This window comes from Scyliorhinus canicula, chromosome 10 (assembly GCF_902713615.1).
Source record: "Scyliorhinus canicula chromosome 10, sScyCan1.1, whole genome shotgun sequence".
Taxonomy (NCBI): Eukaryota; Metazoa; Chordata; class Chondrichthyes; order Carcharhiniformes; family Scyliorhinidae; genus Scyliorhinus; species Scyliorhinus canicula.
Window position 1 is genome coordinate 17,518,592 of NC_052155.1, and position 25,358 is coordinate 17,543,949.

The following is a 25,358-nucleotide window of genomic DNA, read 5'->3' on the forward strand; positions in this document are numbered from 1 at the left end:
TTCTCTTTCTTTTTGTTCTGCTAGGGCTATTCTTTCTTTTCTCCTTCGTTCTCTCTCCTTTTCTTTGTCCTGTCTATCTTTTTCCTCTCTCTATCTTTCTTTTTCCTCTCTTTCTTACTCAAGCTGCTTTAATTCTTTCTCATGTTCCATTAGTAACTGAATTTTTGCCATTTCCAATGAGTCAAACTGTATCTCAGGCAACTTTAAATGCTTAGCCACCACCATAATTACCTCATCTTTTCACATTTTGTCAGGTAATGTTAACTGCAATGTTTTTGCCAAATCTATCAGTCTGCTTTTAGTCTCCACCCCCAAAAAACGTCAGAGCCTCTGAAAAAGCCATTATCCACAACAGACTCCTCACTTAAACTGGAATACCACACCTAAAAAGCAACCAAAATATGCTCACCCCTCACTGCCTTTAAGTTCACTAAACCAATCCGATAGAATTTCATTCTATGAACTCAAGTTAACCTTTTTAAAACATAGTGAACATCTTAGCAACCATTAATTCAAATACAACCCCTAAAGAATACAACACTAAGTAATCCTTACTTTCCTTTTAACATCCATCGGACTCTAAAAAACTTTTAACAGAAGCACATCAGCTTTAAATTCACTACTGAGAACAGTTATAACTCTGAATTCACCAAATGATCAAGAGATAGTCTTTACATGGCAGAGAGAACAACATTACATGGCAGAGAGAACAACATTACACATTCAGTGGCTGATTGCAGCTCCAACATTGAAACAAAACCAAAAAAAGATACACCCAAGCTTATCTCAAAGTGAAACTAAAAGGTAACAGACAGCTCAGCTCAACCCAGACTCTGACATCACTGCAGTAATAAACACCCATTTCTTAAGGGTACACCCACTAGTTATTCTATAAAAAACACCAATTTCTTAAAGGTACTCTCACATGACAATAGCAGCAATAAAGCCTTTGACTTACCACCTTAATTTTTCACGTATTAGAATACAAAACATCTCACATCCACATGCCACCGCCCACTGCTTTGTTCCCCTCATTTTCATCCACAATTGTAGCCTTGATATTGGGAACACACTCTATAGGAATATCCCTCATGTCAAACTGTATTCCACCACTCTGACCCATTTTTTACTTCTCCCTACACAACAGACATGATGTTACAATAGCTCAAAATGTTAAGAAAGTATCTCTATATTAATCCATGGGTGGAGTTATTACTTTTCACAACTACCAGATGTCTTAAATGCTTTCCAGCCAATAAAGTAGTTTTGAAAACGTAGTCACTGTTGTAATGCACGAAACACAACAGCCAATTTGTGCACAGCAAACAGCAATCAACATCAATGTGATAATGACCAGATCATCTGTTTATTTGATATTTGAGGGATAAATATTGGTCAAGCCCAAAGTGATAAATCTCCTGTTCTCGCTCAAAATAGTGTCACGGGATCTTTTAGGTCCACCAGTCTTTGGACAAAGCTCTGGTTAACGTCTCATCTGAAAGGCGGCACCTCTGGCAGTGCAGCACTCTCTCAATGCTGTACTGGGAGGGGTCAGCCTAGATGTTTCTGCTCAAGTCACAAAGTGGGACTTGGATCCAGAATCTTGCGACTCAGAGGAGAGACTCTTACCACAAAGCCACAGTTGACACGCAGTGCAACAGCCTACTACACCGCAAGGTTTTGTGGAAGCAGTGTTCTCCTGCGCAAACATCCAGCTGGTTATGCAATTCCACAGCACCAAACAACAGCAGCATTTAGCTGAAAGTAATCCATAATTTTGCACATAGATTTAGTGCTCAAGGAATGTTGAAAAATTGAATACGCTCTCATTTTGGGAATCAAATATTCTTTCACAACAGCAGCTAATTTGCATATTTGTTATCAGAAGAGAGCAAATGAATGGTGAACTATTTGCTCATGTGGAGGTTGACATCAACAAGAACTAGTTGGGCTAAATAGCAAATGTCCACGTTGTAGCTTCTATGTACTTCACTTTAAAATGCCCAGCCTCGGCCCTTCTGTCTTTGCAATTATCACCAGATATGGGGCTGGTTTAGCTCACTGGGCTAAATCGCTGGCTTTTAAAGCAGACCAAGCAGGCCAGCAGCACGGTTCGTTTCCCGTGCCAGTCTCCCCGGACAAGCGCCGGAATGTGGCGACTAGGGGCTTTTCACAGTAACTTCATTGAGCCTACTCGTGACAATAAAGCGATTTTCATTTTCATTTCAGGTGACCGCCCTTTTGTCTCTAAAGTCTCAGAATGTGGTCAGTTCCCAAATCAATGCCGATCCTTCCTGCAATTCCAGGTTTTGTCTCTGTATAGCACTGAAACTGCTTTTATCAAAAAGTCACAAATGACAAACTATAGGAACATGGCGCACAATACCCTCAGCTAAATGATTAGAAAGCATAGATGTGCTGGTCAATAGGTAATTGAAAGCTAAAATGCAGGTACAGCAAGCAATTAGAAAGTCTAATGGTATGTTAGCCCTTATCGCAAGAGGATGAGTACAGGAGGAGCAAAGTCCCCCTACCTTAGGAAGAATATTGCTGCCAGGGATGGGGTGCAACAAAGGTTCACCAGCATGATGGCAGGACTATCCTATGGGGAGAGATGGAGAAAACTGGGCCGGTCAAGAATGACAGGTGATCTCACTGAAACCTACAAAATATTTAAAAGAATAAACAGAGTAGATGCAGATGAGATGTTTCCCCTGGTTGGAGAGTCTAAAACCAGGGGGCACAATTTCAAAATATGGGACCGAGATAAGGAGAAATGTTTTTACTCAGGGGGCTGTGTTAGCTCAGTTTGCTTCATAGAATAGAATCATAGAATTTACAGTGCAGAAGGAAGCCATTCAGCTCATCGCGTCTGCACCGGCCCCTGGAAAGACCACACCTCCACTCTATCCCCATAATCCAGTAACCCCACCTAACCTTTTTGGACATTAATGGCAATTTACCATGGCCAATCCACCTAACCTGCATATGTTTGGACTGTGGGAGGAAATCGGAGCACCCGGAGGAAACCCACGCAGGCACAGGGAGAATGTGCGGACTCTGCACAGACAAAGACCCAAGCCAGGAATCGAACCTGGAGCTGTGAAGCAACAGTGTTAACCACTGTGCGACCCACAGTTAGGGTGGCATGTGGTGCAGTGGTTAGCGCTGAGGACCTGGGTTCGAATCCCGACCCTGGATCACTGTCCTTGTGGAGTTTGCACATTCGCCCCATGACTGCGTGGGTTACACCCCACAACTCAAAAGATGTGCAGGTGCTAACCACTGTGCTACCATGCTTGAAGCCAAGATTTTAAAAAATATATTTAGAGTACTCAATTCATTTTTTTCAATTAAGGGGCAACTTAGTGTGGCCAACCCACCTACCCTACACATCTTTGGGTTGTGGGGGCTAAACCCATGCAAACACGGGGAGAATGTGCAAACTCCACATGGACAGTGACCCAGAGCCGGGATCGAACCTGGGACCTCGGCACAGTAAGGCAGCGATGCTAACCACTGCGCCACCATGCAGCCCCGTTTGAAGCCAAGATTGACAGATTTCTAAATATGAATGTCATAAAGGGAAAACAGGATGAAAGTGAATCATCACCTATGTTCATTCCTATTGCTCCCGTTCCTATGTCTTCCATCCTGGTGACACAGCTGGGTGAAATTACCATCCCTTGGGTCCTTTCTAATCATAGATAGGGCACCTCATGCAACGGATTTGCTTCCCAGACCTGCAACAATAATTCCAGAGTGAAGAAAATGAACTAATAGCAAAATATCTCATAAGTTGGGAATCAGAAAGAAAAGATGCCAGAAAGTCAGGTCAAGTACATCCAAGAAGAGGCCAAGCATTTTAGATGCCCAACAACGTCCTACGGTGAGCCTGGCTTGCAGGCAAGCCCAGCACCTTCTGTCAAACCTGTGCTTCTAGCACATTCTACACAGAACGACATGACAGAATTTAACAGCACAAAATCTCAGCCCTACTGGCCCATACTGGACACTAGCCCTATCCAATCTCATTGTAATAAGGGATTGCATGCAGAATACTTCAGATAATTCAATACCAACACTTGGAACAATTAATGAATGGAAGAGAGTTTGACGTTTAATCACCAGAATCTCCACTACAAATATGTCAACGTTGACCAGAATTGACTACACTTTATTAAAGACTGCACATTTTCAATGCAACTACCCACCATGATAAGAGTGTAACCTTTCAGGTTTACACAACAATTCCCACTCGGGATGAAAACCGTCTCCATTCTGCCGCTTTGACAACTTGTCCAACTCTCACCCTCCTGCTTGACGCTTTCTAATGACGCCACACGGAGGGGACCTTTTACACAGAACGTCGGACATTGTGAGGCACGCACGCACGCGCCCGCCCCTTTTACTTGTTTTAAAACAAACTTTTAAATCAAAGACGAAGCAGCCAGCCGCGGCTGTTTCTTACAAATTTAACTGAACATTGCCGGTTGCTGGGGATTTTGGTGTGGGTGTGGGGCCCTTTTTAACGTCAGGCGCGGTGTGGGTGAATTCCCGCTCGATTCTGGCGCCAGAATTTCAAACGCTGGAACTGCGGCGCGGCAATTGACGGCAATGGGGCGGAGCTTGGCCCCTGTTAGGGGCGGGGCTCGGGTACAGTTGGCCAGGGGGCGGGGCTTGGTGGCCAGCTGCTTTGGTGGTTGTTGGTTGCCGGTTTGGGGGCGGAGCACGACGACTATTGGAGGGTAACTGTGAGGCGGGGCTTGATGACCGTGGAGCTTAGCGCCGTTTGAGATCCGGACAGCGGGGGTACGGTGGGAGGCCGGGCTTAGAGGTGATTGACGGGGTGTTAATGGGCGGGGCCTGTTAGCCGTTGGACCAAGGGGTGGGGTTTGTAATCAGAAGCCAGGGACTGGCAGTCGGTGGGTGGGAGGTTGTTGGGAGGAGGGGGAGTTGCTGTTGCGCACGGTGACAGTACCGGTAAAATATTCTCCAACATGTCGCTGACGCCTGACAAAGCTTCTGAACTGAAGCAAATCATTCGCAACCAACTGACCCAGGTGAGCCACAACCGTGCCCCCGCTCGAAGAGTTGGGGGGGAGGATCAGGCCTGGCTTTGCGGCTTCGCCTCAGGTGCAGTTTGGAGCCGCCGTGCCTGGCAGCCCTGTTCTGCAGCTCTGCTTCTTAGGGTTAATCAATTGGTCAATCGCCATTTAAATCCTTGGTCCTCTCAGTAAATTCCGGACTATGCAGCATGTGGGAATTCCTCAACGCTCCGTGCAGTCTGGATGTCCACATTTGCAGCAAGTGCCACCGGTTTGGCCAGCTTGAGAGCCGGGTTTGGGAGCTGGACCCTGGGCTGGAGGCACAGCGGTGCATCCGACAGGCTGAGGGGTTCGTGGACAGCAGGGTTATCAATGTGGTCACCCCGCGACTTAAAATTTAGATTTATTGTTTGTCCTGCGTACAGTCCAGGCAGATTGTTCTGATAACCATCAATTTAGTCAAGTCCGTTATCGAAGAATAGTGGTTGTAACCAAATAGAAATGTGCCAACCAGTAGCTCCTCCTGTATTGAGAGCCTGTCCCAGATTAGCTGGTTATATACCTCCTCAGAAGGGCGGAACCACAGGGGGGGTGAACAGCAGCATCAACATAACAATAGCAATAACTAACAATGGAACAACAGTAACAGTGAGTTTATACAATAATAGTGACAATGATAATAACAACAATAGATCAACAGTGAATATATACAATAGCCATACGTGGCTCACCACATTCACCCCCCTGTTTAAAAAAAAGACCTGTGGGGGTGAAGCGGACTCATAGGTTCAGTCTCACAGGAGGGTGTATCGTCCGCTGTAAACGTCTCAGCCCCGGCTGCAGTGTAGGTGCTGGCGTCGAGACCTTCGACTCCGGGAGCACGTCGTCCTCACAACAGGGTGACAGCACAGGGGCGGTGCTAATGCACCCGGGAAAGGATGATGGGGTAGAATGGGAGGTAGAAGGGAAGGGATGAGGTGATGCTGGGTGTGAGGATACCCAAGGATGATGGGGTAGATAGAATGGAGAGGTAGAAGGAAGGGATGAGGTGATGGTGGGTGCAGGGATACCCATGGGGGCCAGGTCCCTGAGAGAGACTGTGTCCTGCCGTCCGTTGCAGTGTGTCATGTAGGCATACTGAGGGTTCACGTGGAGAAGCTGAACCCTCTTGACCGAGGGGTCGACCTTATGGCTCCTTGCGTGTTTCCGGAGGAGTATTGGCCCAGGTGTCGTGAGCCAGGATGGAAGCAAGACCCCAGAGATCGATGTCCTGGGAAAGACAAATAGACGGTCGTGAGGGATCTCGTTAGTGGCAGTATACAAGAGTGATTGGATAGAGTGGAGTGCGTCGGGGAGGACCTCCTGCCAGCAGGCGACTGAGAGACTTCTAGACCGTAGGGCCAGAAGGACGGCCTTCCAAACTGTAGCATTCTCCCTCTCCACCTGCCCGTTTCCCCGGTGGTTGTAGCTGGTAGTCCTGCTCGAGGCGTGCCCTTGCTGAGCAGGTACTGATGCAGCTCATCACTCATAAATGAGGAGCCCCGATCTCTATGTATATAAGTGGGGAAACCGAACAGGGTGAAGATGCTGCGCAGGGCCTTGATGACAGTGGCAGAAGACATGTCGAGGCATGGGATTGCAAAGGAAAACGTGAGTACTCATCAAAAACGTCGAGAAAGTACACGTTACAATCAGTGGAGGGGAGGGGCCCTTTGAAATCCATGCTGAGGCGCTCAAAAGGGCGGGAAGCCTTCGCCAGGTGGGCCTTGTCTGGCCGATAGAAGTGCAGCTTGCACTCCGCACAGATTTGGCAGTCCCTGGTCATGGCCCTGACCACCTCTGTGGAGTAGGGCAGGTTGCAGGCCTTGACAAAGTGAAGAAGCCGGGTGACAGAGGTCATTGTGGATAGCTCATAACCGGTCTACCTGCACATTGTCACAGGTGCCATGGGACAGGGCATCTGGGGGCTCATTGAGCTTCCCAGGATAATACAAGACGTAGTTATGGGAGGAGAGCTCGATCCTCCACCGCAAAATCTTGCTCTTAATTGTGACCCGCTGCGTGTTATTAAACATGAAGACAACCGACCGTTGGTCTGTGAGGAGAGTGAATCTCCTGCCGGCCAGTTAATGCCTCCAGTGCAGCACAGCTTACACAATGGCTTGCGCCTCCTTTTCAACAGAGGAGTGTCGAATCTCGGAGGCATGGGGGGTACGGGAAAAAATTGCGACAGGCCTCCCTGTCTGGTTAAGAGTGGCTGCCAGGGCAAAGTCAGGCGCATCGCTTTCTACCTGGAACGGTATGGATTCATCCACAGCGTGCATTGTGGCCTTGGCAATCTCGGTTCTGATGCGGTTGAAGGGCAGGTGGGCCTCAGCCATCAGGGGAAAAGTGGTGGACTTAATGAGTGGGTGGGCTTTGTCCACATAATTGGGGACCCACTGTCATAGTAAAAGAAGAACCCAAAGCACGTTTTTGGGGCAGTGGGGAAGGGGCTGTTGCAGGAGAGGGCGCATGCGGTTGGGGTCAGGCCCTAGGACCCAGTTTTCCACGACATAGCCGAGGATGGCTAGTCGGGTTGTGTGGAAAACGGATTTCTTCTTATTGTATGTCAAATTAAGGAGTCGGGCGATGCGGAGGAATTTTTGAAGATTGGCGTCATGGTCCAGCAGGTCATGGCTGCAGATGGTAACATTATCCAAGTACGGGAACATGGCCCGTGAGTACTCGGGTCAACCATTCGGTCCATCGTTGGTTGGAAGACCGAAACCCCGTTGGTGACGCCGATAAGAACGCCGAGGAAATGAAAGAGACGGCCACCTGCCTCAAAGGCAGTTGATTGGCGGTCCTCCCGCCAGATAGGGAGCTGGTGGTACGCGGACTTCAAGTCTTCCGTAGAGAAGACTCAATACTGTGCAATCTGATTGACCATGTCAGATATGCGCGGGAGGGGGTACGCATCGAGCAGCGTGTACAGGTTGATCGTCTGACTGCTGTCGATTACCATCCGGTTCTTCGCCCCGGTCCTGACAACCACCACTTGTGCTCTCCAGGGGCTACTCCTAGCCTCAATGATCCCTTCCCTCAGGAGCCGCTGGACCTCTGACCTGATGAAGGCCTTGTCTTGAGCACTATACCGTCTGCTTCAGGTGACAACGGGCTTACAGTCTGGGGTGAGGTTCGTGAAGAGCGAGGTACAGGCGACTTTCAGGCTCGCGAGGCTGCAGACTGAGAGGGGGCAGGGGTCCCCCGAACTTTAGGGTTAGGCTACGGAGGCGACATTGAAAGTCTAACCCTAGTAGAAGAGGGGCGCAGAGATGGGGGTGGATGTAGAGGTTGAAATTGGCGTACTCGACGCCCTGTATCACTAGGTTGACAGTGCAATACCCCCGGATCTGCACAGTATGAGATCCGGAAGCAAGGGATACGGTTTGTGAGAGGGGGAGGATCTGGAGGAAACAGCGCCTTGCCATGTCCGGGTGGATGAAGCTATCCATGCTCCCGGAGTCTAAGAGGCAGGATGTCTCCTGCCTGTTGTGTCTGACGGACATCATGGGAGTTTTGATGGCGGAACGGCCGGGACTGGTCGAGTTGGATCAAGCTGAGTTGATGACTGTGAGCCTCGGCATCGTCGTGCTGGTTCCGAATTGGTGGCACCAACGAAGTCGGCCAATCTGGCAACCCCTATGGATCGCACGCGACGGTCGACGTTGATGATGTCAGACAAGACGGCGGCCCCCATGGGTCGCACGTGCGGGCACGCCGACTACGTCGGACAAGATGGCGGCCCCCATGGATCATACACGGCGGTCAACTTTGAGGACGTCAGACAAGATGGCGGCCCCCACGGGTCGCACAAGGCGAGTGACGCGTCAGCAGGGGGTGGTCCTGGCAGGCACACTGCCACGCTCTGGGGGCTGAGTCTCAGACCAGGCTTGGTAGGCTTTTGATTTTTGAACTTGGACTTTAGGCCTGGCTAGGCGTACCTTAGCGTAGTATCCCTACTTGCCACACTCGTTGCACGTAGCGTTGCGAGCCAGGCAATGCTGCCGGGGGTGCTGGCACTGCCCGCAGAAGTACGGGCCCTCCAGAGCTGGCAGGCTCCCCCGCGGCGCAGGTATGAGGCACACCTGGGTCGGGTGATGGCTGCGCCTCTGACGTCCCCGAGGATTCCGCGTGGTCGGATGGGAAGGCACCGGGCTCTGGAAAGCCACTTCCAGCGAGGTAGCCAGTTTCACCGACTCCTCGAGGTCGAGGGCCCCTTTCTCGAACAGCCGTTGCCAGATGTAGCTGGACCGGACACGTGTCACATAGGTGTCTCGGATCATCAGCTCTGCGTGCTGCACTGCTGTGATCGTCCTGCTGTTGCAACTGCGGACGGGTACCCTCAGCACGTGCAGATATTCTGCCAGCGACTCACCCTGGCGTTGGCGCCACGTGGTCTGGAGGTGTCGAGCGAGTACCTCGTTTACTGGCCCCACAAACTGTCTTCTGAGCAGCTCCACTCCCTCCGCGTATGAGGCCGGGATGGTGTTTGATTTCCGGGGTGACCTCGGCGGCGAAGGAGCTGAGGTAGGACTCTAATTAACTGAGCCAATGCTCGAAGATGGCCGTAGCTTCAGGCGCCTGCGAGTCAAGTTCGAATCATTCTGTTTTTAGACCGGCATCCATTGCTTAAAAAAAAGTATTTGATTAAATTGATAACCATCAATTCAATCGAGTCGGTTGTTATCGAAGAACAGTGGTTGTGCCAACCAGTAGCTCCTCCCGCACTGAGAGCCTGTCCCAGATCGGCCGGTTATATATCTCCTCAGAGGGGCGGAACCACAGGCAGAGCCAACAGCAGCATCAATACAACAACAGCAATAACTAGCAATGGAACAACAGTAACAGTGAGCATATACAATAATAATGACAACAATAATAACAGCAATAGATCAACAGTGAATAAATACAATAGCAATACGTGGCTCACCACACGTTCCATACTTGAAAAACATAGAACATACAATAAATACACAATGTAAATGCATAGATACAGACATCGGATGAAACGTACAGGAGTGTAATAGTACTCTGTAGAGAAGATGCTTGGAGAGATCAGGTCAGTCCATAAGAGGGGCATTTAGGAGTTTGGTAACAGCGGGGAAGAAACTATTTTTGAATCTATTTGTGCGTGTTCTCTCACTCTTCTATCTCCTGCCCGATGGCAGAAGTTGCAAGAGTGAGTAAGCCGGGTGGGAGGCGTCTTTGATTATGCTGCCCGCTTTCTCCAAGCACCGAGAGGTGTAAATAGAGTCGATGGATGGGAGGCGTGTTTGTGTGATGGACTGGGCGGTGTTCACGACTCTCTGTAGTTTCTTGCCCTGGGCCAAGTAGTTGCCATGCCAGGCTGTGGTGCAGCCAGATGCTTTCTATGATGCTTTCTGTAAAAATTTGTAACAGTCAATGTGGACATGCCAAATTTCCTTAGTTTCCTGAGGAAGTGTAGGCTCTGTTGTGCTTTCTTGGTCGTAGCGTCAACGTGGGTGGACCAGGACAGATTGTTGATGAAATGCACACCTAGGAATTTGAAGCTGTCAACCATCTCCACCATGGCACCATTGATGCAGGCAGGGATGTGTGTGGTGAAGTCCATGACAAGCTCCATAGTTTTGCTGATATTGAGGGAGAAAGTGTTATCATTACACTATGTTAATAGGTTCTTTATCTCCCTTCTTGACTCATCATTGTTTGAGATATACCCATTATGGTTGTGTCATCAGCAAACCTGTCGCTGGAGCTGAATTTTGCCACACAGTCATGTGTATAGACAGTATAGTAGAGACTTCAGTGCGCAGCCTTGCAGGGCACCAATTTTGAAGACTATTGTGGAGGAGGAGTTGTTTATCCTTACTGATTATGGTTTATGGATCAAGAGGTTGAGGGTCCAGTTGCAGAGGGAGGAGCCGAGTCCTAGGTTTTGGAGTCTTGATATGAGCTTGGCTGGGATTATGATGTTGAAGGCCAGTAAGGGAGAGAATGGGTGGTCACCAGTCAGAAGGGGGGCAGGCAGGTAGTGCGGAAAACCCCAAGAGTGCAACTCACTTGAGAAATGTTTACCTGTGTTGAAAATGTTGAGAGCAACCAGTGCCAAGTTCACTGCACTCTGGGTGGCTCAGCTGCACAAAAGGGGAGGACTAAGAGCGAAAGAGCAATTGTGGCAGGAGACTCAATAGTGAGAGGTGAAGACAGGTGTTTTTGCGGCTGCAGAAGTAAGTTCAGGATGGTGTGTTGCCTCCCTGGTTCCAGGGTCAAGGATGTCACTGAACACCTGCTGGGCATTCTGAAGGGGTGGGTGCATGGTCAGAGGTCGTGGTTCACATTGATACCGACAACATAGGTAGAAAGAGGGATGAGGTCCTACAACAAGAATTTAGGGAAGTCGGTAGCAGATTGAAAAGCAGGACCTAAAAGGTTGTATTCCCTGGATTATTCCTGGTGCCATATGCTCGTGATTATAGGAATAGGAGGATATGTGAATGAATGACTGAAGAGATGGTGCAGGAGGGGAAGGCTTTTGATTCCTGCATTACTGGGTCTGTTTTGGGGGAAGGTGGGACCTGTAGAAGTCAGATGGTTTGCACCTGAACTGGAACAGGACCAACACCCTTACGGGAAGGTTTGCGAGTGTTGTGGGCAGGGGGTGGGTTACAGAATGCAGGTTAACTTGGCACAGGGTGGGTTACAGAAGGACGTTCAGTAGAGAATGATGCACATCTAAATGTAGAAGACAAACGAAGTCAGTCTGGAAGGTAGAACGCAGATAGACATATTGAGACACAGAGCTAGATGGCATTTTAATGCAAGGAGTCTTACCGGTAAGGCAGATGAATTGAAGGCATTGATTAACGCAATACATGGGAGTATGATAATATTGCTCTTGCAGAGGCATGGTAATAATAATATTTTATTATTGTCGCAAGTATGCGTACATTAACACTGCAATAAAGTTACTGTGAAAATTCCCTAGCCGCCACACTCCGGCGCCTGTTCGGCTACATGGAGGGAGAATTCAGAATGTCCAATTTGATTTGATTTATTATTGTCACATGTATTAGTATTCAGTGAAAAGTATTGTTTTTTGCATGCTGTACAAACCATGCATACCGTACATTGGAAAGGAAGGAGAGACTGCAGAATATAATGTTACAGTTATAGCAAGGTGTAGAGAAAAGAACAAAATACGAGGTAGGACCATTCAAAAGTCTGATGGCAGTAGGGAAGAAGCTGTTCTTGAGTTGGTTGGTACGTGACCTCAAACTTTGGTATCTTTTTCCTGACGGAAGAAGGTGGAATAGAGTATGTGTGGGGTCAGTTTCAGGCATCTCCAGGGTCCTAAAGATCGCTAAATCTGCAAGTAGTTGAATTAGAACATTGTTAGAGAGTTTAAAAGAGTTGGAATGAAGTTTTAGAAGCATTGAGCAAGAGTAGAAGATAGAATTAGACGGTATGCTGGGCACAGCTTGCAAAAAGTCGCCTCGCTCTGGCGCAAGCACGTCTTTTGGGACTTATGGGAGGAAACCGGAGCACCCAGAGGAACCCACGCAGACACGGAGAATGTGCAGACTCCACACAGACAGTGACCCAAGCCGGGAATCGAACCTGGGACCCTGGTGCAGTGAAGCAACAGTGCTAACCACTGTACTATCGTGCCGTGTACCGTGGTTAAGAGAGGGACAGTACTGACAACTCTATATTCCAGAATATAGTCTTCATGCGAGACGGCACTGTGTAAAAGAGGAGGTGGTGTCACAATATTGACAGAGGAGTCAATTACTGCATTGAGGAGGGATGATATTTGAGCAGGCTCCTCAGTTGAGGCCATATGGGTGGAACTTAAAAACAAAAAGGGGCAATCGTGATGCTGAGAGTTTCCAGTGGGCTCCCAAACAGTCAGGCAGAGATAGAAGAGCCCTTACTTTGGCAAATCTCAAATGTAAAAGTAAAGGGTAATATTAGAGGATTTCAATGTCTTTGGATCAAGCTCAGACACAGCGATGGGTTGTAAGAAACAGAAAGCGCAAAAATGTCCAAAGTGTAGAAAAGCATGGAAACGCCCAAAATGTAAACGTCGCACGGTCGCCAAAAAGAAATGTGGCTGCTAATAAGATGGTCAAATAGTAACAAGGCTCAGACAAAAATGAACGAGAAACAGAAGTGACTGTTATTGTAGACATCCACTGGCCTGGAAGACAATCTCCCTCATCGCTTAAATTTTTACTGTACAGCAAAATAAAATTCTCAAGTAGCTTGAGTGTTCAACATTTAAAAAAAATACCTCAATAAGCATCACTACAACACATTGTTTTGTCATGGCCACATTGCTGTTTGTGGCAGCTTGCTGTACATATTTAAATGCATTCTATATTAAATCTAAAAAAAACAAAGGACTTTCAATTATATTACATTTATATTTCATGACTGCAGGATGTCTCAGATGCTTCACAGACAATGAAGTACTTTTTGACGCGTAGTCGCTATTGTAATGTAAGAAAGTGCAGCAAACAGTTCGTCCACAGCAAGCTCCCAAAACAGCAATCAGGTAAATCCCTGGATCATTTTTTATTAGTGATATTGGTTGAAGGATAAATATCAGCCAGGATTTCCCACCTTTAAAAATGGCTCTGGAATCTTTTATACCCATATCAGGCACATGTTTCAGCCCAAAGATGCCAGCTCCAACCCTGCATCAGTCCCTCACCAGGGTGTCGGTTTAGATTATCTCTTCAAATCTCTAGAATGAGACTTGAATTTGCGACATTCTGTTTCAGCGGTGAGAGTGCACATTGGTACTCTGAAATTTTCATGGAAATTCAAAAGTCCGTAACATGAGACTGTTACAATAACTGGGTTTTCTAGAGTAAACAATCCGTGGTACTAAGAAAAGGGGTGAAAAGTGCAGTACTCCAGTGGGAGCCATCTTGTGCATGCCCCTACATTTATGCCACCAGAAGTCCGAGATTCCATTCTTAGCATGCTGTGGAATTCCTTGGAAAAAGTTGTTGTTTTGTTGAATGAGGTGTACCTGGGTTTTTAATGGTGCACTGCTAAACACCATCACTGGCTGTGTAAGCAGAATCCATGCCACAGAGATCTTTGTGGGAATCTTGCTTTGAGGTGGTATTGTTTTTGGGTTCCACGTGCTTTGTCATACATTGCAGATTTACTTTTTCAGCATTGTTAATTAAGATCAGATTTAAACATAAATTTAATAGATAGATCAGGAGTCTACAAACCGGTGATCTGTGTTAATCATTTGTGCAATCCAAGGGTTTATGGAAACATCAGATTTAAGTCTGACCTATTTTGAGGTTTAGGTGATCGCGTTTATATTGTTTGCCCGTGCCACAAGGAGATTCTTTTTCCACCTTACATGTGGTATATTTGAGCAGAGGAGTTATTTTTAGCCCGGTTACCTTTAAGATACAAACCGTTTTCTAAAAGATTCAACATGTATTTTTTATGTTCCTTTTAAATTTAAACCCGTTTGTCAACGTTAATGACTTGCTAATTATTTTTTTGACCAGATGAATGTCCATGAAAAGATTAGAGAAATCTTGGCCGAGTCAGTCCGGGAAGAACTGGCTGTTTCTTCACGAGCTTTATCTGAGGCCGATCTCATTAAAGCATTGCAACGCCGTGGCATTGTAGATGATGTCATGAAGGAACTCCAATTTTTAACTGTAAGCATTTTATTGCATTGTAACAGTCTTGTGTTATGGACTTTTGAATTTCTGTGAGGATTTCAGAGTACCAATATGCATTCTCACCGCTGAAACATAATGTCGTAAATTCAAGTCCCATTCTAGAGATTTCTCTAGTATTAAAATCCGAGCATCAAAATCTCATTTACAAAGAAAATTGTTGGTTTATATTTAATGTGATCACTGAAAAGTGTGGATTTAAAATATCACGAGTCTCGATGTCCCCATTAAAACAAATGGACATGTTTGGAATTGCGGGGTAGGCAGTCATGTCACTGGAAAGCTGTAACGAGGCAACTGTTTCCTTCTATACAGAGGCTGTCGTGTAGAAATGTTACAGCCTGAGGCCATTTGGGCCATTGTGTTCATGCTGGCTCTCTGAAAGAACAACTCTGTCCTCCCTTTTCACTGTAGCCCTGCAAATTATTTATCTCATAATTGTTTAGTTCTGTTTTGAATGCCATGATTGAATCTGCATGTACCACAGTTATGGACCAGGACTTAGAAACTCCAAAGTGTATCATGAAGCTCACCTGACCAATTACCTATTATGTTGAATTTGGCTAGGATGAGCACAAGAGCTTTCATTTCAGGTGTTATTCATCAGACTTCCTAGGCACTTTTATTAAAACAAATTTATTATAAGAATGTAGTTAACATATATAAAACACATAGCAAGAAGTTGTTCTCAATTACAAACATGATAAAACACACAACAGCTACAGTAATCTATGTATATAACTTTTAATGAATCCCCCTTAGTAGCTGTTCCAGTTGAATACAAAATCCAATAAACCTAAACACATTCAAGGGTGTGGCCCAGCACACTAATCTCACTTGAATGGGACTGGTCCTTTCCCTGAGATCCAGCCTCCAACCAGCAATTCAAAACTCCTTCTGGAAAGCAGTTACCAAGGCAGTTTGCCACACTCAATGTGCTTTCAGTTCCTGGAGCAGCTTTTAACCAGAAACAGGGAAACAATGTTTTTTTGCTTCTGCAGTCCAAAGCCACAAACTAAAATCCTAAAACCCCTCTCACCTGACAGGGTGGTCAGCCATGGTCAACCACAAGCCATGTGGTAAGACCAAACCTTTCTTTTAAATACATTTAGAGTATCCAATTCATTTTTTCCAATTAAGGGGAAATTTAGTGTGGCCAATCCACCTATCTTGCATATCTTTTGGGTTGTGGGGGCAAAACCCACACAAACACGGGGAGAAGTGACCCAGAGCCGGGATCGAACCTGGGACCTCGGCGCCGTGAGGCAATCATGCTAACCACTTGCGCCACCGTGCTGCCCTTGACCAAACCTTTCTTAAAGGGACACTCGCATGACACCACACTCTGGTAGAACATTCCAGATCCTAACCACTTGCTGCATAAAAGCTTTTCTTCATGTTACCGTTGATTCGTTTGCCATTCACCGTAAATCTGTGTCTTGTTCTCAACCTTGCTGCCAATGGGAACAAGTCATTTCTTTCAGTTTTCTCTGTCTTGATCCCTCATGATTTTTAACACTTTGATCAAATCTCATCTCAACCTTCTCTGTAAAAAGAACAGTGCCAGCTTCTCCAATCCACCAATGTAACTGCAGTCTCCCATCCCTGGAACTATTCTCAGGAATCTTTTCTGCATCCGCTCTAATGACTTCCATCTTTTCTAAAGTGTGATGCTCAGGACTGGATGCAGTACTCCAGTTGAGGCTGAGGCAGTGTCTTACAAAGATTCACCATCACCTCTTTGATTTTGCTAGACCTCTTATTTATAAAGCTCAGGATGTCTTGCCTTCATAACCATATTCTGAACCCGCCCTGCCACATTCTTGATTCTTGGGAATCCCAGTCTGAAAAATACCCATTCTCCGCAAATTTCTGCTTCCTGACACTCAGCTACTGAGATCTATTAGTGCATTAACTCTGTTGTAAAATGGGTGGCGCAGTGGTTAGCTCTGCTGCCTCACAGCACCGAGGACTCGGGATCGATCTCAGCCCTGGGTCACTGTTGGAGGTCCGCCATCTCCGTACTGGGCATCACTATAGGAATTCTTCAGGGTGGTGTCTGAGGCCAAACTATCTTCAGCTGCTTCATCAATTACCTTCCTTTTACAAGATCAGAAGTGAGAATGTTCACTCATGACTGCATAATGTTCAGCACTGTTCATGACTCCACAGACACTGAAGCAGTCCACGTGCGAATGCAGCAAGACCTGGACAATATCCAGGCTTGGGCTGACAAGTGACGAGTAACATTTGTGCCATACTAAGTGCCAGGCAATGACCATCTCCAGTAAGAGCGAATCAAATCTTGCCCCATGACATTCAATGGCATTACCATCGCTGAATCCCTCACAATCAACACCCTAGGGGTTACCATTGACCACAAACTGAACAGTGGCAAGTAACTCACATCCTGACTTCCCAAAGCCTGTCGGTCACCTACAAGGCACAAGTCAGGAGTGTGATGGAATACTCTCCACGTGCCTAGATGAGTGTAGCTCCAATAACACTCAAGAAGTTCAACACCATCCAGGACAAAGCCCGCTTGATGCTACCCTTTCCACAAACATTCACTTCCTCCACCACCGATGCACAGTAGCAGCCGTGTGTACCATCTACAAGATGCACTGCAGTAACTCACCAAGGTTCCTTATACTGCATCTTCCAAACCACGACCACTGCCATCTAGAAGGTCAAGAGCAGCAAATACATGGGAACACCACCACTTGGAAGTTCCTCTCTAAGTCACTCACCATCCTGACTTAGAAATATATCGCTGTTCCTTCACTGTCGCTGGGGCAACATCCTGGAACTTTCTCCCTAACAGCACAGTGGGTGCCTATACCACATGGACTGCAGCGGTTCAAGAAGGCAGCTCACCACCACCTTCTCAAGGGGAATTGGGGATGGGCAACAAATGCTGGCCTAACCAACGAAGCCTACATCCCTGTCTGTGCGTTCGGAGTCTGCAAGTTCTCCCCGTGTCTGCATGGGTTTCCTCCGGGTGCTCTGGTTTCCTCCCACAGTCCAAAAATGTACAGGTTAGGTGGATTGGCTAAGCTAAATTGCCCTTAGTGCCCAAAAATGGTTAACTGGGGTTACGGGGATAGGGTGGATGTGTGGGCTTGAGTAGGGTGCTCTTTTCCAAGATCCGGTGCAGACTCGATGGGCCGAATGGCCTCCTTCTGCACTGTAAATTCTATGATGAAAAAATGAATATAAAAAAAAAATAGATAGGGTAGTTGTACTAAATTTAAAAAATAAATGGTGGTACTCAGTAAAGGGAGAAAAGCACAGGCCCCTGAATGTATGTATCCGAGCATGCTCAGAGAAGCAAACAAAACACATTTCACAGATTAACTTTACATTCTCCTTCACATAAATGTTCAATTTTGCTAGAATCAATTCCACGTGATGGCTCCCAAGGGTTTATTTCTTTTCTCTTCGCCTGGCAACTTGCACTCTAAGAACTGGTATTCGTAATGATATTTTCTTTACGCAGAGGCTCATCCCACATTAGGCAACTCGCCTCATTTTAACTCCCGGATTTAATCTTTTCAATCCAACCGTGAGCTTTCGCCTGCATTCTTGTGTGGCGAACCATGGGTTCTTTGGCCTCTCCCGGATCCAGCCAGTATGAGGCAACATGACCATCGCCCGGTGGCCCTGACGTCAGTTGTAATGAAGTGCTTCGAGAGGCTGATCATGAAGCGCATCACCTCCATACTACCGGAATGCCTTGACCCACTTCAATTTGCATACCGTCGCAACCGGTCCACATCAGATGCCATTTCCCTACACTCATCCCTAGAGCATCTCGAAAACAAGGACTCCTACATCAAACTCCTATTTATTGACTACAGCTCCGCCTTCAATACCATAATCCCAGCCAACCTCATATCAAAGCTCCAAAACCTAGGACTTGGCTCTCCACTCTGCAACTGGATCCTTGACTTTCTGACCAACAGACCACAATCAGTAAGAATGAACACCAACACCTCCTCCACAATAGTCCTCAATACCGGTGCCCCGCAAGGCTGTGTACTTAGCCCCCTACTCTACTCCCTGTACACACACGACTGCGTGGCAAAACTTGGTTCCAACTCCATCTACAAGTTTGCTGACGATACGACTATAGTGGGCCGGATCGCGAATAACGACGAGTCCGAATACAGGAGGGAGATAGAGAACCTAGTGGAGTAGTGTAACGACAACAATCTCTCCCTCAATGCCAGCAAAAGTAAAGAGCTGGTCATCGACTTCAGGAAGCAAAGTACTGTACACACCCCTGTCAGCATCAACGGGGCCGAGGTGGAGATGGTTAGCAGTTTCAAATTCCATGGGGTGCACATCACCAAAATTCTGTCCTGGTCCACTCACGTCGACGCTATCACCAAGAAAGCACAACAGCGCCTATACTTCCTCAGGAAACTAAGGAAATTCAACATGTCCACATTAACCCTTACCAACTTTTACAGATGCACTATAGAAAGCATCCTATCAGGCTGCATCACAGCCTGGTATGGCAACTACTCGGCCCAGGACCGCAAGGAACTTCAGAGAGTCGTGAATACCGCCCAGTCCATCACACGAACCTGCCTCCCATCCATGGACTTCATTTACACCTCCCGCTGCCGGGGGAAAGCGGGCAGCATAATCAAGGATCCTTCCCACCCGGCTTACTCACTTTTCCAACTTCTTCCATCGGGCAGGAGATTCAGAAGTCTGAGAACATGCACGAACAGACTCAAAAACAGCTTCTTCCCCACTGTCACCAGACTCCTAAATGACCCTCTTATTGACTGACCTCATTAACACTACACCCTGTATGCTTCAGCCGATGCCAATGCTTATGTAGTTACATTGTATACCTTGTGTTGCCCTATTATGTATTCTCATGTATTTTCTTGAATTTTGTTTAATTCCCTTTTCTTCCATGTACTGAATGATCTGTTGAGCTGCTTGCAGAAAAATACTTTTCACTGTACCTCGGTACACGTGACAATAAACAAATCCAATCCAATCCATTACACGGCACAGTGGTTAGCATTGCTGCCCCACAGCACCAGGGATCCGGGTTCAATTCCAGCATCGGGTGACTCTGTGTGGAGTTTGTGCTTTCTCCCCGTGTCTGCGTGAGTTTCCTCCGGGTGCTCAGGTTTCCACCCACAGTCCAAAGATATGCAAGTTAGGTGGATTGGCTATGCCAAATTGCCTCTTAATGTCGAGGGATGTGCAGGTTAGGTTATGGGACTATGGGGTAGGGCAGGAGGGACACACATAAATGGGCAGAGTGATCATACAAAGGGTTGATGCAGACTCGAGGGGCTGAATGGCCTCATTCTGCACTGTAGGGATTCTATGATTACACTGATAACTTGATCTATCCAATGGCTTCCTCTGCATCCTTTTCCCATGCCTGCAATTAAAGTGTGTTTTAGCTTGGAATGCTGTAATTCCATATTTTAACATGACCAGTGTTTCCTACATTTTTAATGAAATAGAATAAAGACATTTTTCATTTCTGGGAAGTGCAGGTCAAAGAAAGTACACCCAATTCAAAATCGGCAACACACTTTATTGACAAGGAACCGGTGGAATTAAGGAAAAGTGAGTACTTCTGTCACCGTATCAATTTCAGCCCTCTCATACTTGCTTTGTAATCCTGTAAAATGTACAGACGCAGTGTGTTTTTGTTAGCGTTTTCATTGTTTTCTTAAATTAAATATTGTTAGTGATTTTTGCACATAATCCAAATCTAGCCTGGCAAAAGCTAAACAGTGAAGTGCACCGCATCTCGTCCCCTAATTGTACAATATGCCAGCTGTTATTTTGAGTGGGCAAACACAACGTAGGTTTGTAGAAACTCAGCCCTCACTTTGATTCAGTCTGTGTTTTTCCCCTGTTGACCTCTTCTATGCAGAGGAAAGGGAAAGCTGCAGGTGATCCAGGAGAAATAACCGGCTGCCTTTCAGGTTAGAAAGTCGGTGTCTGTTGCAAGCATTTTGGGTGTAATGTTTACTGGTTAAATGTATTGAATGTGGTTCCATCAAGGGTCTGAATGTTGAAGACACTGTTTTCTCATCCGCTAGCTAGCTGGCGATCACACTGTTGTGCGGAATCATTATTAACAAAGGAGATTAAATTAATCCCAGAAAATTACACATGAAAAAGAGCCAAAGTAGCGGGATTTCAGGCAGAAACTCAGTGGAATAAACCCAGTTACTCATGAAAAAAGGTGGTTCAAACAAGCTAAGTACAGTAAAGTATGTTTAGATTCCCACTTCCTTTCTGTAATTTATTTTTTCTTGATTTTCATGGCTCACATAACGTTTTTCATTGAGAGGTGATGCTCAGAAACATTTATCTTTAATGTGTTAGGATGTGAGCGTCTCTATTTATTGCTTACATCTCGTAGTTTTGTGGAGTGGTTCATTTTCTTAAACCATTGCTATACTGATGGTGCTTCTACATGGTGCTGGGTCGCAAATTGCAGGATGGTGACTGACTGACAAGGGAGGAATGATGGGTCATATGACAGGGAATTTAGAGGTTTGTTCCCACAACATTGCTGCTCTTGTATTTGTGTGTCAGAGTTTGCAGGTGAGGGACCTGAGTTACCGCAGTGCATCCTGTAGATTGTAAGTACTGCCTGCAGTCAGTGTGCTGATGATGGTGAGGATCAATATCAGTGTAGTGGCAGGAGTATTAATCAGGCGAAGTGTTCTGTTTCGATGGTTCTGAACTTGGAGAATTGTGGCTGCAGCCGTCCACATGAGGACTGAGTATTGTCTGGCCCTCCTGACTTGAGCTTTGTCGATGGCTGAGGGGCTTTGTGCGTAGACAGGAAAAGTGGGAATTATGAGCAGAAATAGGCAATTCAGACCTTTGAGCCTGCTCTGCCAATCAAATCGTGGCTGATCTCTTCCTGGTCTCAAAATCTGTTCCCCATATCCCTCTAACCCATTTTTAAATCAGAAATATATCTATCTCTTTCTTTAAACCATTTAATGACACAGATTCCACCGCACTATGGGGCAGCGAGTTCCGCAAATTCACCACCCTTTGCGAGAAGCAGTTCCTCCTCATCTCAATTTTAAATCTACCATCTCTTAATCTATATCCATGATCTCTCGTTCTAGATTAGCCTACAAAGGGGAACATTTGGTCTACGTTTACTTTATCAATTCCTCTTAGTATTTTATATACCTCGATCAGATCCCCTCTCATTATTCTAAACTCCAGCGAGTATAAGCCCAAACTGTTCAATGTCTCCTTATACAATAGAACATAGAACAGTACAGCACAGAACAGGCCCTTCGGCCCTCAATGTTGTGCCGAGCCATGATCACCCTACTCAAACCCACGTATCCACCCTATACCCGTAACCCAACAACCTCTCCCTTAACCCTACTTTTATTAGGACACTACGGGCAATTTAGCATGGCCAATCCACCTAACCCGCACATCTTTGGACTGTGGGAGGAAACCGGAGCACCCGGAGGAAACCCACGCACACAGGGGGAGGACGTGCAGACTCCACACAGACAGTGACCCAGCCGGGAATTGAACCTGGGACCCTGGAGCTGTGAAGCATTTATGCTAACCACCATGCTACCCTGCTGCCCCCTTTCAACCCTTTCATCCCCGGAATCGATCTGGTGAACCTCCTCTGAGATGCCTCCAATGCCACCACATCCTTCCTCAAATAAGGAGACCAAAACTGGGCACAATACTCCAGCTGTGGTCTCACCAACACCCTACACAATTGCAACAACACCTCTCTGCTTTTATACTCCAGTCCTTTTGCAACTATCGCTAAAATTTCATTTGTCTTTCTAATTACGTGCTGTACCTGCATACCGACCTTCTGCGATTCATGAACAAAGATACCCAGATCCCGCTGCGCAGATGCATTTTGAATCTGCTTTCCATTTGGATCATAATTTGCTTTTCTATTTCTTCGGCTCACATTTATCCACATTAAACTCCATCTGCCAAATTTTGGTCCATTCTCCTAGCCTACCCGTATCCGTCTAAACTCGTTTATCTCCTTTTCATTGCCTGCTTTCATAGAATTACTTTCATAGAATTTACAGTGCAGAAGGAGGCCATTCGGCCCATCGAGTCTGCACCGGCTCTTGGAAAGAGTACCCTACCCAAGGTCAACACCTCCACCCTATCCCCATAACCCAGTAACCCCACCCAACACTAAGGGCAATTTTGGACACTGGGCAATTTACCATGGCCAATCCACCTAACCCGCACATCTTTGGACTGTGGGAGGAAACCGGAGCACCCGGAGGAAACCCACGCACACACGGGGAGGATGTGCAGACTCCGCACAGACAGTGACCCAAGCCGGAATTGAACTTGGGACCCTGGAGCTGTGAAGCAATTGCGCTATCCACAATGCTACCGTGCTTTCCCGCCTATTTCAGTACCATCCACAAATTTTGCTATGTTACACTCTGTCCCTGCTTGCAGATCATTTATATAGATTGTAAACAGTTGAGATCGAGGACTGACCCCTGCAGCGCCCCGCTAGTTACAGTTCACCAGCCAGAGAAGGACCCATTTATTCCAAGCTTCTGCTTTCTGTCAGTCAGCTAATCCTCAATCCAATCTAGTACTCTTCCTGTGATCTTGCCTTCTGGATCAGTCTTTTATGCAGCACCTTGTCAAACACCTTCTGACAGTCTAGATATGCCACATTTACAGGTTCCCCATTATCCACCTTGCTGGTTACATCCTCAAAGAGCTCAAGTAAGTTTGTCAAGCATGGCTTACCCAGGGAGCAGATGGCACTGCAAACCTTGACAGGATGTGGTTAGAGGAATAAAGGTTAGAATGTGCTTTGGAAGCCACTGAGATAGTTACACCCCCCTCTTCCATAAATGTTTCACATAAAATGTAAAGTGACAGTCAAAGCCAAGTGGAAATAATATCTTATTTCATTATTTGATAAATTGGTACTTGTGAGCTTACAGCTCAATGGTGGATCAGAGGTTGTGGGTTCAAATCTCATCCTGTGTTTTGTACATTTAATCTAGTACATCACTGGAGTAAGTGTGCGCTGCACTTGCTCTCTTTTGGATAGATGTTAAACTGATAAAAGATGAAAACAGTCCTTCAGCAATTTTTGAAAGAGGGAATATCTGGTCATGATTTATCCCTCAGCGATATCACTAAACATGTTTTCTGGCCAACACCTAATCATTGTCTGGAGCTTACTGTAGTCAAATTGTTGCTGCAGTTTCCTACATTAAAACAATTTCAGAATTTATTCATGAAGTTATTCCTCCTCAACCTTGCCCCTCGACCGAGGTGTGGTGACCCTCAGGTTAAACCACCACCTGTCAGCTCTCCTCAAAGAGGAAAGTAGCCTATGGTCATCTGGGACTATGGCAACTTTACCTTTTACACTTCAGAAGTACTTTATTTGCTGTTCGGAGCTTTGGGTTCTTCTGAAGGTGTGAAAGGTGCTTATATAAATTGTAACTCTGTCTTTTATAAAGCCTGGGTATTCATGTTTTTTAATTCACATTTCAGCAAACATTGATCCCACCAGACGAAACCTATACCTTCAGGTTTTGGGTGGTAAAGCTTTCCTTGAGCATTTGCAAGAACCACAGCCGTTACCAGGACAAATATGCTCTACGTTTACGCTCCTCTTACATTTCCGAAACCAGCGCTTCCGCTCCAAGCCAGTGCCGTGTGCCTGTGAGCCTGATCTGCAGGATGGGTTTCTACTGGAAGTTCATAAAGACAGTTCAGGTGAGTTTGGGTGAAAGTAACCAAATTTGTTTGTAAAATCAGTCCACTGATGAGAACTCAAAATTTATGGGTGCAGCTTGCAAGGAACTGGGATTAAAGAGAATGAACTGAGGACAGTAAGATCCGTCTGCATCAGTAGTCTGTAGTATTTATAACCGAGTCGCATTCGAGTTGTAATGTCTGGAATGTGGCCCCTGTGCAGTACACAAAAGAGCACATCACACCCAAAATTCACACTTGCCTGTGTAATGGAAACTAGTTCAAAACTTCCCGCATCCAAGAACATCATAAAATCTTCTGTCAATAGCTTAGTTGGTAAGTACATGATCCACTGGGTCACTTGGTGAGGAATTTAGAGATGAGCATTCCCACAACATTGCTGCCCCTGTGTTTGAGTGTCAAGAGTTTGCAGGTGAAGGACATGCTTCTGTTTCTTGCACTCTCCTGCTAGAACTGGAAATCCCATTTATGCACAGGAGCAGGGTTTCTGTGGTGGAACTGTTAGAAGACTTCGGTATAATCCCAGGACATACCAAATGTTCAGGAGAACTTTGTTGAGACAGCATACTGTTTCTAGGGCAATTAGGAATGGGCAACAAATGTTGGCCTTGCCAATGATGCTCAAATCCCATGGAAGAATCTTTTAAAAAGCTGCATTTTCATATAGATTGTTGGCTGCATTCTATAAAGCCACAAAATGTGGCTTTACCCAATCATCAACATCATAGAACTGCTTATTGTACAGCCAGATTGTGCTTCCTGAAGAACTTGTGCTTGTAGCTCATGTGAC

At 46.3% G+C, this 25,358-nt stretch overlaps 2 protein-coding genes across 4 annotated transcripts in view; one reads left to right on the forward strand and one right to left on the reverse strand.

The window, feature by feature from the left end:
- psmg2 (proteasome (prosome, macropain) assembly chaperone 2) overlaps positions 1-4,369 on the reverse strand; it is a 30,962-nt gene extending 26,593 nt beyond the window's left edge. Inside the window, exon 1 of the mRNA XM_038808649.1 lies at positions 4,215-4,369. Within this exon, the coding sequence (XP_038664577.1) occupies positions 4,215-4,280 (66 nt within the window). The 5' untranslated portion in view covers positions 4,281-4,369. The remainder of the gene's footprint in view (positions 1-4,214) is intronic.
- Positions 4,370-4,910: 541 nt separating this feature from the next.
- Positions 4,911-25,358, forward strand: part of cep76 (centrosomal protein 76) — a 39,337-nt gene continuing 18,889 nt past the window's right edge. For 2 of the 3 annotated variants that reach the window (XM_038808650.1, XM_038808652.1), the window contains exons 1-4: positions 4,911-5,063; positions 14,618-14,773; positions 20,329-20,401; positions 24,344-24,568. In XM_038808650.1, the coding sequence (XP_038664578.1) occupies positions 5,001-5,063; positions 14,618-14,773; positions 20,329-20,401; positions 24,344-24,568 (517 nt within the window). In that variant the 5' untranslated portion in view covers positions 4,911-5,000. Of the gene's footprint in view, positions 5,064-13,517; positions 13,633-14,617; positions 14,774-20,328; positions 20,402-24,343; positions 24,569-25,358 lie in introns of all 3 variants that reach the window. The other variant, XM_038808653.1, reaches the window with a different exon arrangement.